This window comes from Notolepis coatsorum, assembly GCF_963971535.1.
Source record: "Notolepis coatsorum genome assembly, chromosome: 1".
NCBI lineage: Eukaryota > Metazoa > Chordata > Actinopteri > Aulopiformes > Paralepididae > Notolepis > Notolepis coatsorum.
The window spans coordinates 170346190-170359754 of NC_140165.1; the positions used below are offsets into that span (position 1 = coordinate 170346190).

The window sequence follows — 13565 nt, forward strand, 5'->3', positions numbered from 1 at the left end:
AAATTTGCTATGGAGAAAGAGATACGGGCGAAATAGTGAAGAAAATGGGGGGGCTATGCGACACTTCCGGTTTCAGGTATTAGGCGGGATGGGAATAGTAGTCTACATAAACAGCGTTAGATAAAAAAAATTTATTTAAAAAAAAATTATCTAGAATACTTACTGATCGGCACAAACGGTATAAAGTATGCTTAGGTTTAAGATGGTTTACTTTAGTTTAGCTTAAACAAACGTGCGGTTATGTAGAAACAACTGAAAGATAACTAGACCTTTCATTATAACATCTTGTAACTTCAGGTATGATTCAAATCAATTGTGCATGAAAGGACTGTAATGTTTGATTTAGGAGTTAAAGCAAAGTTAAGAGCAACTGTTTTTTTTTTTTAGATGTGATGAGTAAATGCAACAATAAGCTTAAGCGAGGTGAAAATTAGTATTGATGAGATTTATATTGTGTGTTTTCATTTTTGTAAAGCATGTGTGTGTTTCTTGGAAGAAAAAGATACATAGGATATAATAACGCTGCCATTATTAAAGGATAAGGTAAGTTAACACTTTCTGCGCCAACAACGAGTTTAAACTTGTTATTTGGTCCATTTTTCTTTTTTTCTGATCCACTTTTTCTCCTTATTTTTTCAATTTTTCTCCCATCCCAATTTCGTATTGCCAATTCTCCCCTCCCCTGTCTTGAACGTTGCTAGACTATGCCCCCCACTGGTCAGTTGTAGTGAGGATAGAAGCCTTGCATCACGTGTCCCCTCCGGTACACGAGGAGGCAGCCTGTCGCATCTTTTCACCAGACAGTGCGGACTCTCAGTGGCGAGGTGTAACGCGTGGGAGGGCTCACGCTGCCCCCGCTACTTCCTGTCTCTGCTGTGCAGGCGTCAGCCAACTGACCTGTAGGAGTCGCTGTCCACAACGTCCAATCCCCATCGACTTCCACCCGCTGACTCTGCCAAATGAGCCAGTACGACGGCCGGCCCAAGCCGAAGGCAATGCTGAGACTGGGATTCGATACCGGAGTCTCTTGCATTGGTGACGAGCGCAATCTCCGCTACGCCACCCAGCCGCCATTTTCCTTTTTCCGATTTTAATATTCTATTCAATGTCACGGACCTGTATGTTGCCGTTAAAAGGCATACTGGGACCCCGAGGGTGCAGTACCGGCCAGATCCGGCTAGGTGGCAGTATTGAGAGTGCAGTAAACCCTGTTCCAGACCCTGTGTTACGTTTAAATCCCTCCGGGTGCTAAATTTAGACGGAGCCGAGTAAATCGCTTCATCCGACCACTTCGAAACGCATCTGGCACACTCGATCCAGACAATTGGAATATTCTTTTTGGAATACCCCCGACCAAAGATAAGGACTATCTGACATCAATTTCAGCTTGATCCAACAATGTTTTCATATCCATCCAGCTGATCAGCATCTGTAGTGTTCAACACGAATGCCGTTACTGCTCATCAAAGCATAAAAAAATTCATGAAACATAATACCTACTATATACATTTGATTTGGAAATAGTAGCGTGTCCAGGCAAGAAACGCCAACACTTATAGTAGAATACACTTAACGCCCTATTACTAGCTTTTCAGGAATTATCCCGGATCACTCCTAAACTATACTTATATTCACCATGGGATAACGTGCGAACATATGCATGACATTTTTTTCTCTTTTTTGCATGTTCGACGGAAGAAAGTCACTGTCAAATGACTATAGTATTGTCTCCATAGCTATAATATAGAATATAGATATAGCTCTACAAACAAGGTGATGCACTCCTATCTTTAAAGCGTGGCATAGCTAGAACAGGACCAGGCTAATCCCTGGCGCTGAATGAGTTAAGAGGATATATTTGGGAAATGATGATGCTATAGTATATTATATATGTATAGATTAACGTCTATATATAGGTAAGGTAATATATATATTTGTGCATTCAATATATACTATGATCAAATCAGTGAGAAATAACCGATAGTGTTTTTGTGCCCACAGGTACGTGGAAAATGAACATGTTTTTTGAGTTTACAGGAAGCAAGCAGACAATCAGGAGGCAGACTGATTGAACTCATAATGTAATGAGAGAGCATTGTTTAGACACTCACTCTTATCACAAAAGATATCCTGGGTGCCCCAGTGGCGAACCACATAGCGCGCTCAGCCGCGACACGGGCGGCCCAGGTTCGATTCCCGAATCCGTCGTTATTTCCCGAATGTCTTCCCCCACTCTGTCTCCCATTTCTCCTCTGTCTCTCCCTACTGGACTGCCCAGTAGTAATAAAGCGATAAAACGCCAAAAAAATAAATCTTTACAAAAGATATCCTACATTGAGACTCCAGTCATTTTCATGTGAACACAGGATTCAACTGAAGACGGTTTGGAGCTGAAAGAAGATCGGTTGACCATTTAAAAAATCTGCATCCAAACACTCATGTAAATTAAGTTTTACAGGGACAAGGAAGACAGGAGATGCTATTCAGAGTCGGCACTTGAAATGCACAGGGGAGGGCATGAGGAAGGCAAAACAAATGCAAATGCTTGAAGTTGAACCTACACTCTGTGCACATAAAGGAACTCAATGAATGTAATGTTTTCAAATGAACCCATCTTTGTTTATTTATACAACTTAACTTAGACACAGGATTGATATGATGATGTTGCAGTCATGAAAGGCCACCTATTTCCCATACTAACAGAATAATTAACCAGTCATTTTCACCATCTCTCTTTTTACGAAGACACAAGAATTAGATATGCGTTCTGATTAAAATCAGACAAAGTAGAATTGTCCAAAATGAAATATTAATGATGAAAAGAACATAACCTGCATGCTATCTCCTCCTTCTATCCTCTGATTATAACCGCTAAATCTTTGCCATTTCAAGTACTTTCCATGACTGCAATTATCAAATTTGACATAGATTAAATTTTTTGACTATATATTGGAATAGTAATGGAAATGTTATCTATGTCCATCTGTGTTTAAATCTCTGTACAGCTTGACTAGTTTAATATAAGTCAACTTATACGTTGGCTTAACGTTGAAAATAGATTGTCTTTTAATTAAGGCTGTCAAATATATCGCGTTAATATCGCGTTAACTCCCGATTCTATTAATGCCACTAATTTTTTTAACTCAAGATTAACTAAAAAAAAAAAAAAAATTTACTAGACTTCACTCAGGTGTATTATTGATGCTCTCATTGATACTATGTTTGTTTCTGAAGTGTGTGTGTGTGTGTGTGTGTGTGTGTGTGTGTGTGTGTGTGTGTGTGTGTGTGTGTGTGTGTGTGTGTGTATGTGTGTGTGTGTGTGAGATATAGAGAGAGAGGGGGGTGAGAGAGATGAGGAAGGGGCAAAAGAGAAAAAGAGCTGGGAGAGTGTGTGTGTGAGGGAGAGAGGGGGGTGTGTGATTAATCAGCCCTTGTGTGTGTGAATGTAACAAGTTCCTAACGTTTTCTTTCCCCTATTATTTCATGCACACTTTATTCATTGTTTTAAATTATTATTTTCTTTTAAGTTATTTTGTGCATCACTCTGTTTTGAATTTGATGCAAATTTGCAATGCATGAGGGTCATCCTTTTGTGTTAAATGGCTGCACAAAGCAAGCATTTGTTGACTCGCATGTTGATAAGAGTATTAAAACTTGGAACTTGAAAAAGATCTGTTTAAGGTAAAAAAAAAATTAAAAAAAAAATTCGATTAATTTGCGATTAATCGCGAGTTAACTATGGACAATCATGCGATTAATCGAGTTAAATATTTTAATCGTTTGACAGCACTCTTTTAATATACTTGTGCTGTTCAAGTTGGTCATGAGCAGTAAAACTCTTTTTAAAACTGTTTTTATACATAATCAGATTGTTTTAGTAATACTGTGCACGAGCATTACACTAGAGGTTCCAGTAGTGGGCAGCTTGAATTGCCAGGTCCTAGAACCAGCGCTTTGGGGAGATCTTTTATTTTTAGAGCATTAACTCTTTGGAATGGCCTGCCTCGGAACCTCTGCTGCATTTACAGTAGATTCACTTTTAAAAAGAATCTTAAATTGTTTTTAAATTGTTTTTAACACTGTAAAGTAATTTTTTTGTTTTTGTTTTACACTAATGTAATTTTAGCTATCTTAATTGTTACAGTAGTTTCATTATGCATTGTGTGTACTGACTTTTAATAATTTTGTTTTTGCAATAGTGATTGTTTTTATATGTTTTTTTGTGTGTGGACCCCAGGAAGACTAGCTGGTTGCTATCGCACCAGCTAATGGGGATCCCTAATAAAATAAAATCAAAACTAGTATAACAGCTCAGACACTAGGAGACAGTCTGACTGTCACTTTAACAACGACCAAGGTTGGGGAGAGATGACATTTGGCCTATCTCTTTCAGTCCTAGTGTGAGCCATAGCAAGGCCATAGCTAATCTTTGTTATGACTCCCTAACTAGGGCATATTTTGTTTACCTTTCCGTCATATCTGGATGTCTAATTTACGTCATTTCAATTATGTATTTAATCTGTGTCTGACCAGACCTCTTGGTCACTTTCTGGTCAGACGCTTGTGTGTACACATGTGTGTTTCTCTATAAACTGATCTCTGTGGAAGCACAGATATTAAACTATGTTCTATGTTTTAAAATGAAATATTCCACAACAGTATCATCATTTACACAATGATTATCAAAATGTAAAAGGTGTATCAGAGGTAAGTGAATGAATACTACTTAGGAGTAGATGAGAGAATGAATGAGTATTTCATGCAAATGTCTGGCTGCATCGAGGTTCTTCTTTTCTATGCTAACATTGTGACAGCAGAGCAGCAAGGCATACTAGAGCTGTGAAAGAAGGCCAGAGAGATCGTGACCCAAACGCCTGCCCACTGATGGTAATGCAAATGTTTGCTCCCGGCTGCCCTTGGGGGGGGAAGGACGACGGGGTGGGTTAATCGCAGAGACGAATCGCATGCATGCCGATTAATGACCTCTGAGCAGGTCCAAAATATTATTATTATTATTAAATGAAGCGGTAACACCAAGAAGAACAGGTCTGTATGAAAATGCTTTGGCCCAGGTTACACAAGGGGAAAACAGCAACGTTGTATTTTCGAATTATTTCGTTTGCATGTCCAAGTTAAATGGCAACAGCGTTTTAGCTGGCATTTTCATTCTCCTAGCGGCAACGCTCCAAGGGGGTTTTCGTTCTCAAAGTCCCTTGGAATGGTGCCATGTAACCTTGCGCGAGCCGAAGCCGTTCACGTCCAACGCCCATGCACATGCGACGTCCGCGTGCCCTCACCGACGTCCGGTGAGAACCGGAAGAGAACAGGATCCAGCCATATTTTTCCAGCACTGGATTAGTCAACATGAACAACCAAGTAGCTCAGGTGTTCACAGCCTTTATTCGTTTTAACTTCTTTAATTCACATTTCTTTAGTTTGCAATAATGCAACTGCAAGCCAATGTTCCGAGACATATTGCCTTTCATTTGTAATTGTTAGGCTATTTGAATCCACCATTTAGGGCTAAACGGTGTATTCAAATAGCCTAACAAATAAAAGGTAATATGTCTCTGAACATTGGCTTGCAGTTGCATTATTGCAAACTAAAGAAATGTGAATTCAAGAAGTTAAAATGAAGTTTAGCCTATTAAATTGTTTTAGAAGCCTATATAGCCAATGTTCCGAGGCAAACTGTTCTGAAGGTCCAGATTAATGATTAGACTTAAGTCAAAAGCATGCGGCAAGCCACGGATAATAAACTATCGATTTATATGGAATTCGTTAAACGTATCCGTTGTCTTACTTATTATTAAACGTATTATTTATTTCTCCCAAATGAAGGTTCAGAAAGTCTGTCTCCGTCACAAGCATAATGTAGGATAGACCGATAGACCGGTCTATAGAGAGAGAGAGAGAGAAAGAGAGAGAGCACAACTCTTTGACTGCCTTAAATTAAAAGCAGTCAGGGATTAATGAAAGTATTTTTATTATGTCCTTTTATCGCACTGTAGACAGCGCGAGCCCACGCACCTGCGTATTGTACGTAAATGCCAGTGTGTTGGAGCGGGAGAAAAAAGGCTACAGTCCACCGGTCTATCGGTCTATCCTACATTATGCTTGTGACGGAGACAGACTTTTCGGAACCTTCATTTGGGAGAAATAAATAATATGTTTAATAATAAGTAAGACAACGGATAAGTTTAACGAATTCCATAAATCGATAGTTTATTATGGAGCTGCCACACCTTATTAAACCGTCCGTGGCCATCAGATAGACTCATACTGTATAGGCCGGTCTATCAAGAGAGAAAGATAGACTGGATCTATTCAAAATTATTTATTAACAGGAACAATTTAAATAAATTACGTTAGTTGGAGAAGGTGTAGTGGCCGCTTGTCATTAACTAATAAATGGACAATGCGCCACAATGCACCTACTTTTTATACTCGGGTAACAAAAGAAGTTGTGGATGTTGACAGAGTTGAATGTCCAGACTGCAACTGATGTAGTTTGTAAGGTTTATTGTCCAAAGAAAATGATGGTTGAGAACAGAACAGTTTGCGTCTTCCGTGAAAAAACTCTCTATCAGCAGGCCAGGTGCATAACATTACTTGTCCAATCTGTGGTAGTGAACGTATTGTAGCGATCCGTCGTGCAGTAATGTCAGGAAGAATGAGGAGAGGTTGTATTCGTATATGGTGGTTTAATTCCAGCTCAATATGGGTTTTACAGGTTAATACTTTCCCTTGTAAATGTAATGCATGCTCAGTGTTGAATTCAGTGACGAGATCCGTTGCCGTCTGACCACGCCTAGCTTCTAACAACGAAAATAATTCAGGAGACAAACGTTGTCTAATCTGACTGTGATAACGCAACGTTCTGAAAAGTGAAAATGAAACGTTCCTGTCCTCCCTTCGTGTAACTTCAGCCTAAGGTAAGGCCAACTTTATACCATGCCACAGATCATAGAAATGAAAAGTGAGTTTGTCTGATTCTATGTAAGATCAAATCCAGGCGTTTTAACATGCATGATGGTATTACACACAGAATTAAACAAATTCTAGGTGATCTTATCCTCCTCAGATCATATTGGTGAAAGGACACAGCGAGTGTGAAGGCGTGACTGATGAACAACCTAGACAACAACGGGAGCAGTGCAGCGAGGAAAACATCACCCAGACCCCGGAGCGACCCACAACAGCAGAAAAACCATGACGCCAAGGACCTGCTGATGTGACCAGATGGGAGCTGTGAAAGAGCCCTCTCCGGCAGCGGCTACAACGCCCCAACCGCGGGAGAGTCTGTCGTCCAACAGCACCACCAGCCCGCGCGACACAGACGTCTCCAGGGAAGGGGAGCAGCGGCTGGAAGAACTACGAGCGGCAACCGAATAACGACCACACAACCGTCAAGCTGACCATGGCGAAGCTGGCGGCCCAGCACTACTTTCTAGCCTCTGAGCACACAAAAAGGCACAGAAGCAGGCCTAACACCTGCAGTGCAAAATAGAAGCTTCTTACGAGGACAATAAACAAGCCTCGATCACTAACCACTAGGGTTAAGAGAAGCAATGAAAATAAATAGCTGAACACAATAACAAGCAATGGCACACACTGTCCAGATTGTTATGTGTTTGGATTACTGCCTGGCCCTGCCATACGACAGACTCACGGAAACACAGACTGAGTGTATGATACATTCAACAAGCAGCAGAAGACCACGGAAGAGCACAACCCAGTGGCGGCTGGTCCATAGAGGGCACTAGGGCGCCGCCCGCCCCCCTGGTGGAAAGAGAAGAAGAAAGAAGAAATAGTATTTTTGGATTTTAGATTTCAACCCCTAAAAATATAATAACATTTTTTTAAATAAATAATAATTACTAATTTTAAGTATATTTGTGTTTAAAATGCGATATGAAATATGATGCCTGTGGGCGCTTTTCTCTAGCCCCTGAAGTAGAGTCATTTTTCACTCTATTGCCTGGCTAATAGAGTGGCATTCGTGTGACATCACGTCCACCAGGAAAATCCCATATGCTCCGCTCGGCTACTAGTTGTTGTCATATATATATATCGTTGTACATTCAGACAGTGTTGGACTTGTATCTAACTAAATGGATTTATATGGACACGTTTATGGAAAGTTCAAGCCGTCTTTTTTTCACGGATTAAGGCTTGTGGACTCACTGAATGTGGACATCAACAAGCCTGTATGCTCGAAGGTAAGGTAAGCAAGCGAAAAATATGTGAAAACTCCCTCAGTAAGCCTTACCTGATAGAATATGTGAAAACTCCCTCAATAAACCTTACCTGGTAGAATATGTGAAAACTCCCTCAATAAGCCTTACCTGATAGAATATGTGAAAACTCCCTCAATAAACCTTACCTGGTAGAATATGTGAAAACTCCCTCAATAAGCCTTACCTGATAGAATATGTGAAAACTCCCTCAATAAGCCTTACTTGGCAGAATATGAAAACTCCCTCAGTAAGCCTTACCTGGTAGAATATGTGAAAACTCCCTCAATAAACCTTACCTGGTAGAATATGTGAAAACTCCCTCAATAAACCTTACCTGGTAGAATATGTGAAAACTCCCTCAATAAACCTTACCTGGTAGAATATGTGAAAACTCCCTCAATAAACCTTACCTGGTAGAATATGTGAAAACTCCCTCAATTCTCCACTTGCACAACCTGAATGTAGGCACTTCCGGCTGACTTCCGGTTGCCAATGGTACTTCCTGTCCCATCCAAATACATTGGTTTTAGCTACTTTTCTCCCCTTATTTAAACAACTTTGTTGTCACAGAGAGGCAATGAAACGTTTGTATTATTATAGTATAGAATGTATTTAATAAGCAAACGTTTGTCAGCAGGGTTTTTGGGCTGTATTTCATGTAAAAACGTTCACTGTTAGTTTACTTGCTCACGCTAATTAAGGCTAATGGTGGCTAACAGAAGCTAGCGCAAGAAACGACGCCACAAAGTATTGTTTATAGTGCATTTCTTGCCACCTTATAGCATTTGTACATTTGTATGACAGTCTATAATGCTCCTGTGAGGTTTTTCCGGACGTTTTGGTAATGATTTTCACTATAAAATCATATTTCGAAATGACAGGAAGTTGATGAAAACTGGCCGGAATAGCTTTGAGCTAACGATCTTTGCCGATGCATTCCATTCTAAACGTAACGTTAGTTGTTCAAAACATTACCCGTCTATATAATTTGTTCCTCAACATTAGCTTCTAACTGTAGCAGGCTGCAGCTTGCTGGCTAACGTTAGCTTCTAACTGTAGCAGGCTGCAGCTTGCTTCTAACTGTAGCAAGCTGCAGCTTGCTGGCTAACGTTAGCTTCTAACTGTAGCAGGCTGCAGTTAGTTTACAAAACATTACCCGTCTATATAACGTTGAGGAACAAATTATATAGACGGGTAATGTTTTGAACAACTAACGTTATGTTTAGAATGGAATGCATCGGCAAAGATCGTTAGCTCAAAGCTATTCCGGACAGTTTATCAACTTCCTGTCATTTAGAAATATGATTTTATAGTGAAAATCATTACCAAAACATCCGGAAAAACCTCACGGGAGCATTATAGACTGTCATACAAATGTACAAATGCTATAAGGTGGCAAGAAATGCACTATAAACTATACTTTGCGGCGTCGTTTCTTGCAATGCATCGGCAAAGATCGTTAGCTCAAAGCTATTCCGGACAGTTTTCATCAACTTCCTGTCATTTAGAAATATGATTTTATAGTGAAAATCATTACCAAAACGTCCGGAAAAACCTCACGGGAGCATTATAGACTGTCATACAAATGTACAAATGCTATAAGGTGGCAAGAAATGCACTATAAACTATACTTTGCGGCGTCGTTTCTTGCAATGCATCGGCAAAGATTGTTAGCTCAAAGCTATTCCGGACAGTTTTCATCAACTTCCTGTCATTTAGAAATATGATTTTATAGTGAAAATCATTACCAAAACGTCCGGAAAAACCTCACAGGAGCATTATAGACTGTCATACAAATGTACAAATGCTATAAGGTGGCAAGAAATGCACTATAAACAATACTTTGTTGCATCGTTTCTTGCGCTAGCTTCTGTTAGCCACCATTAGCCTTAATTAGCGTGAGCAAGTAAACTAACAGTGAACGTTTTTACATGAAATACAGCCCAAAAACCCTGCTGACAAACGTTTGCTTATTAAATACATTCTATACTATAATAATACAAACGTTTCATTGCCTCTCTGTGACGACAAAGTTGTTTAAATAAGGGGAGAAAAGTAGCTAAAACCAATGTATTTGGATGGGACAGGAAGTACCATTGGCAACCGGAAGTCAGCCGGAAGTGCCTACTTTCAGGTTGTGCAAGTGGAGAATAAACCTTACCTGGTAGAATATGTGAAAACTCCCTCAATAAACCTTACCTGGTAGAATATGTGAAAACTCCCTCAATAAACCTTACCTGGTAGAATATGTGAAAACTCCCTCAATAAACCTTACCTGGTAGAATATGTGAAAACTCCTCTCCCCAGGGTTCCTCATGACGACACGAGACTTCTCCAGTAGGAAGTTGGAGATTTTCCCTCCGTCTGGCTCGCCGCCGGAGCTGAACTGGATCTCAAAGTATTTCCCCTGGAGAGAGTGAGAGATAGAGCATGGCTTTTTTAGTATCAGAGTGGGCTGCGACAAAAGCTGAAATGCAGAGCTAGAAGAACAGGAAATAACATGCCACTGGCTGGGCTAACGGTGCACACCTGGAGACCACTGGTGTGTGTGTGTGCGTATGTGCATGTGCATGTGTGTGTGTGTGTGTGTGTGCGTGCGTGGGTGCGTGTGGACCTGACCCTGTTCTCTGTCTTGCTCTCCTCTCCAGACACGTGTGTAATATAGTTTGCAGTCCCAGTCAGGCAGATGGCTGAAGCCCCAGATTGCACAGACACACTATTGATCTAAAAAAGACTTCCTAAAAAGTAGTGTTCTCAAAAGTAGTGTTCTCGGGCCATTAGTGACAGCCCTAATTAATTTTCCCCCAAACTAGACCAAACAAAACCCCTAACGACTGAGACAATACTGCTTTGTACGCTAGCTTTTTTCATATAATACTTTGACACTGAACTCTGTCGTGAAGGTTCTGACGGGGTACATTTCTCCAATAAGCTTGCTATTAACCCTTTCACTACCACACTACAGAAGGTTAACCGTTCACTACCACACTACAGAAGGTTAACCCTTTCACTACCACACTACAGAAGGTTAACCCTTTCACTATCAACCTACAGAAGGTTAACCTTTCACTACCACACTACAGAAGGTTTACCCTTTCACTACCACACTACAGAAGGTTAACCCGTTCACTACCACTACAGAAGGTTTACCCTTTCCACTACCACACTACAGAAGGTTAACCTTTCACTATCACACTACAGAAGGTTAACCCTTTCACTACCACCCTACATAAGGTTAACCCTTTCACTACCACACTACAGAAGGTTAACCCTTTCACTATCACACTACAGAAGGTTAACCCTTTCACTACCACACTACAGAAGGTTAACCTTACTACCACACTACAGAAGGTTAACATTTCACTACAGACTGTAGTGTGGTAGTGAATTGGTTAAAGGATAAGGCCAGTGTAATATTATATTTTTTTTCTTCTAATAATCAACAGCTTATGAAAAGACCAAAACCTACAATGGAATTCTTCTACTCTCAATACTCGTGCTACTCTCTCCTACACTTAGCAGCTCCCATTGTGCTAAAACCATTAAATACAGCTTGCACATTCTTTCTAGTTTCCCAGAATTGTTTACACACACCTGCAACTGTCACCCAGCCTTTTAACTGCTTCATGTATTACATACCATAAGTTTGTTTGATGTGTGTTTTAATTATTTCCCTTACCTCTGTGATGCATGTATCGTCTGTCTCTTTTCTATTTATTTATTTATTCCCCCTGTTACCCTTCAAGAGGTCCATTTGTCCTCTCACCAGTTTGTAATTGTAAATAATAACATGTCTGGTTAAATACCATTTTTTAAGTTATTTAAAAACGTCATTATGTATTTTCATGAAAAACAGGGGCATTGTAGGTATTACATCATTTACTTTAAAAAAGCTCCATCAATCTGTCGACGTACAGCAGTAAACAGAAGAGCGTAGCCGCCGAGCGTGCACATTGCACATTACACTGGAGTCCAGGACAAAGTACAATGCCTGCGCAACGCATCGATGAATTATGACCAAAGCATAATGCATACATCTGGTTTGGGCTGGACGGAGCATACTTGTAAGTAGGAGAAATGCATAGAAGGTTTTGGTCTTTTTGTAGGCTACAGTATGTTGACAATAAAAAAATAAAGATTACATCAACCTTATCCTTTCATTCTAATTATGTGTCCATGATGATGACCAAGTTCATTTGTAGGCAGAAACCTACAGTACAGTATCAGTAATCCATCACTGGTCCTGACACCTACAGTACAGTATCTGTAATCCATCACTGGTCCTGACACCTACAGTACAGTATAGTATCTGTAGTCCATCACTGGTCCTGACACCTACAGTACAGTATAGTATCTGTAGTCCATCACTGGTCCTGACACCTACAGTACAGTATAGTATCTGTAGTCCATCACTGGTCCTGACACCTACAGTACAGTATCGTATCCGTAGTCCATCACTGGTCCTGACACCTACAGTACAGTATAGTATCTGTAGTCCATCACTGGTCCTGACACCTACAGTACAGTATAGTATCTGTAGTCCATCACTGGTCCTGACACCTACAGTACAGTATAGTATCTGTAGTCCATCACTGGTCCTGACACCTACAGTACAGTATAGTATCTGTAGTCCATCACTGGTCCTGACACCTACAGTACAGTATAGTATCTGTAGTCTATCACTGGTCCTGACACCTACAGTACAGTATAGTATCTGTAGTCCATCACTGGTCCTGACACCTACAGTACAGTATCGTATCCGTAGTCCATCACTGGTCCTGACACCTACAGTACAGTATAGTATCTGTAGTCTATCACTGGTCCTGACACCTACAGTACAGTATAGTATCTGTAGTCTATCACTGGTCCTGACACCTACAGTACAGTATAGTATCTGTAGTCCATCACTGGTCCTGACACCTACAGTACAGTATAGTATCTGTAGTCCATCACTGGTCCTGACACCTACAGTACAGTATAGTATCTGTAGTCCATCACTGGTCCTGACACCTACAGTACAGTATAGTATCTGTAGTCCATCACTGGTCCTGACACCTACAGTACAGTATAGTATCTGTAGTCCATCACTGGTCCTGACACCTACAGTACAGTATAGTATCTGTAGTCCATCACTGGTCCTGACACCTACAGTACAGTATAGTATCTGTAGTCTATCACTGGTCCTGACACCTACAGTACAGTATAGTATCTGTAGTCCATCACTGGTCCTGACACCTACAGTACAGTATAGTATCTGTAGTCCATCACTGGTCCTGACACCTACAGTACAGTATAGTATCTGTAGTCTATCACTGGTCCTGACAC

At 40.5% G+C, this 13565-nt stretch overlaps 1 protein-coding gene across 2 annotated transcripts in view; it reads right to left on the bottom strand.

Annotated features, from left to right (window-relative positions):
• The window catches only part of myo1ea (myosin IEa), a 176467-nt gene that overhangs the window by 75364 nt on the left and 87538 nt on the right, over positions 1–13565 (bottom strand). For both annotated transcript variants that reach the window (XM_084334683.1, XM_084334682.1), the window contains exon 7: positions 10516–10647. In XM_084334683.1, the coding sequence (XP_084190809.1) occupies positions 10516–10647 (132 nt within the window). The remainder of the gene's footprint in view (positions 1–10515; positions 10648–13565) is intronic.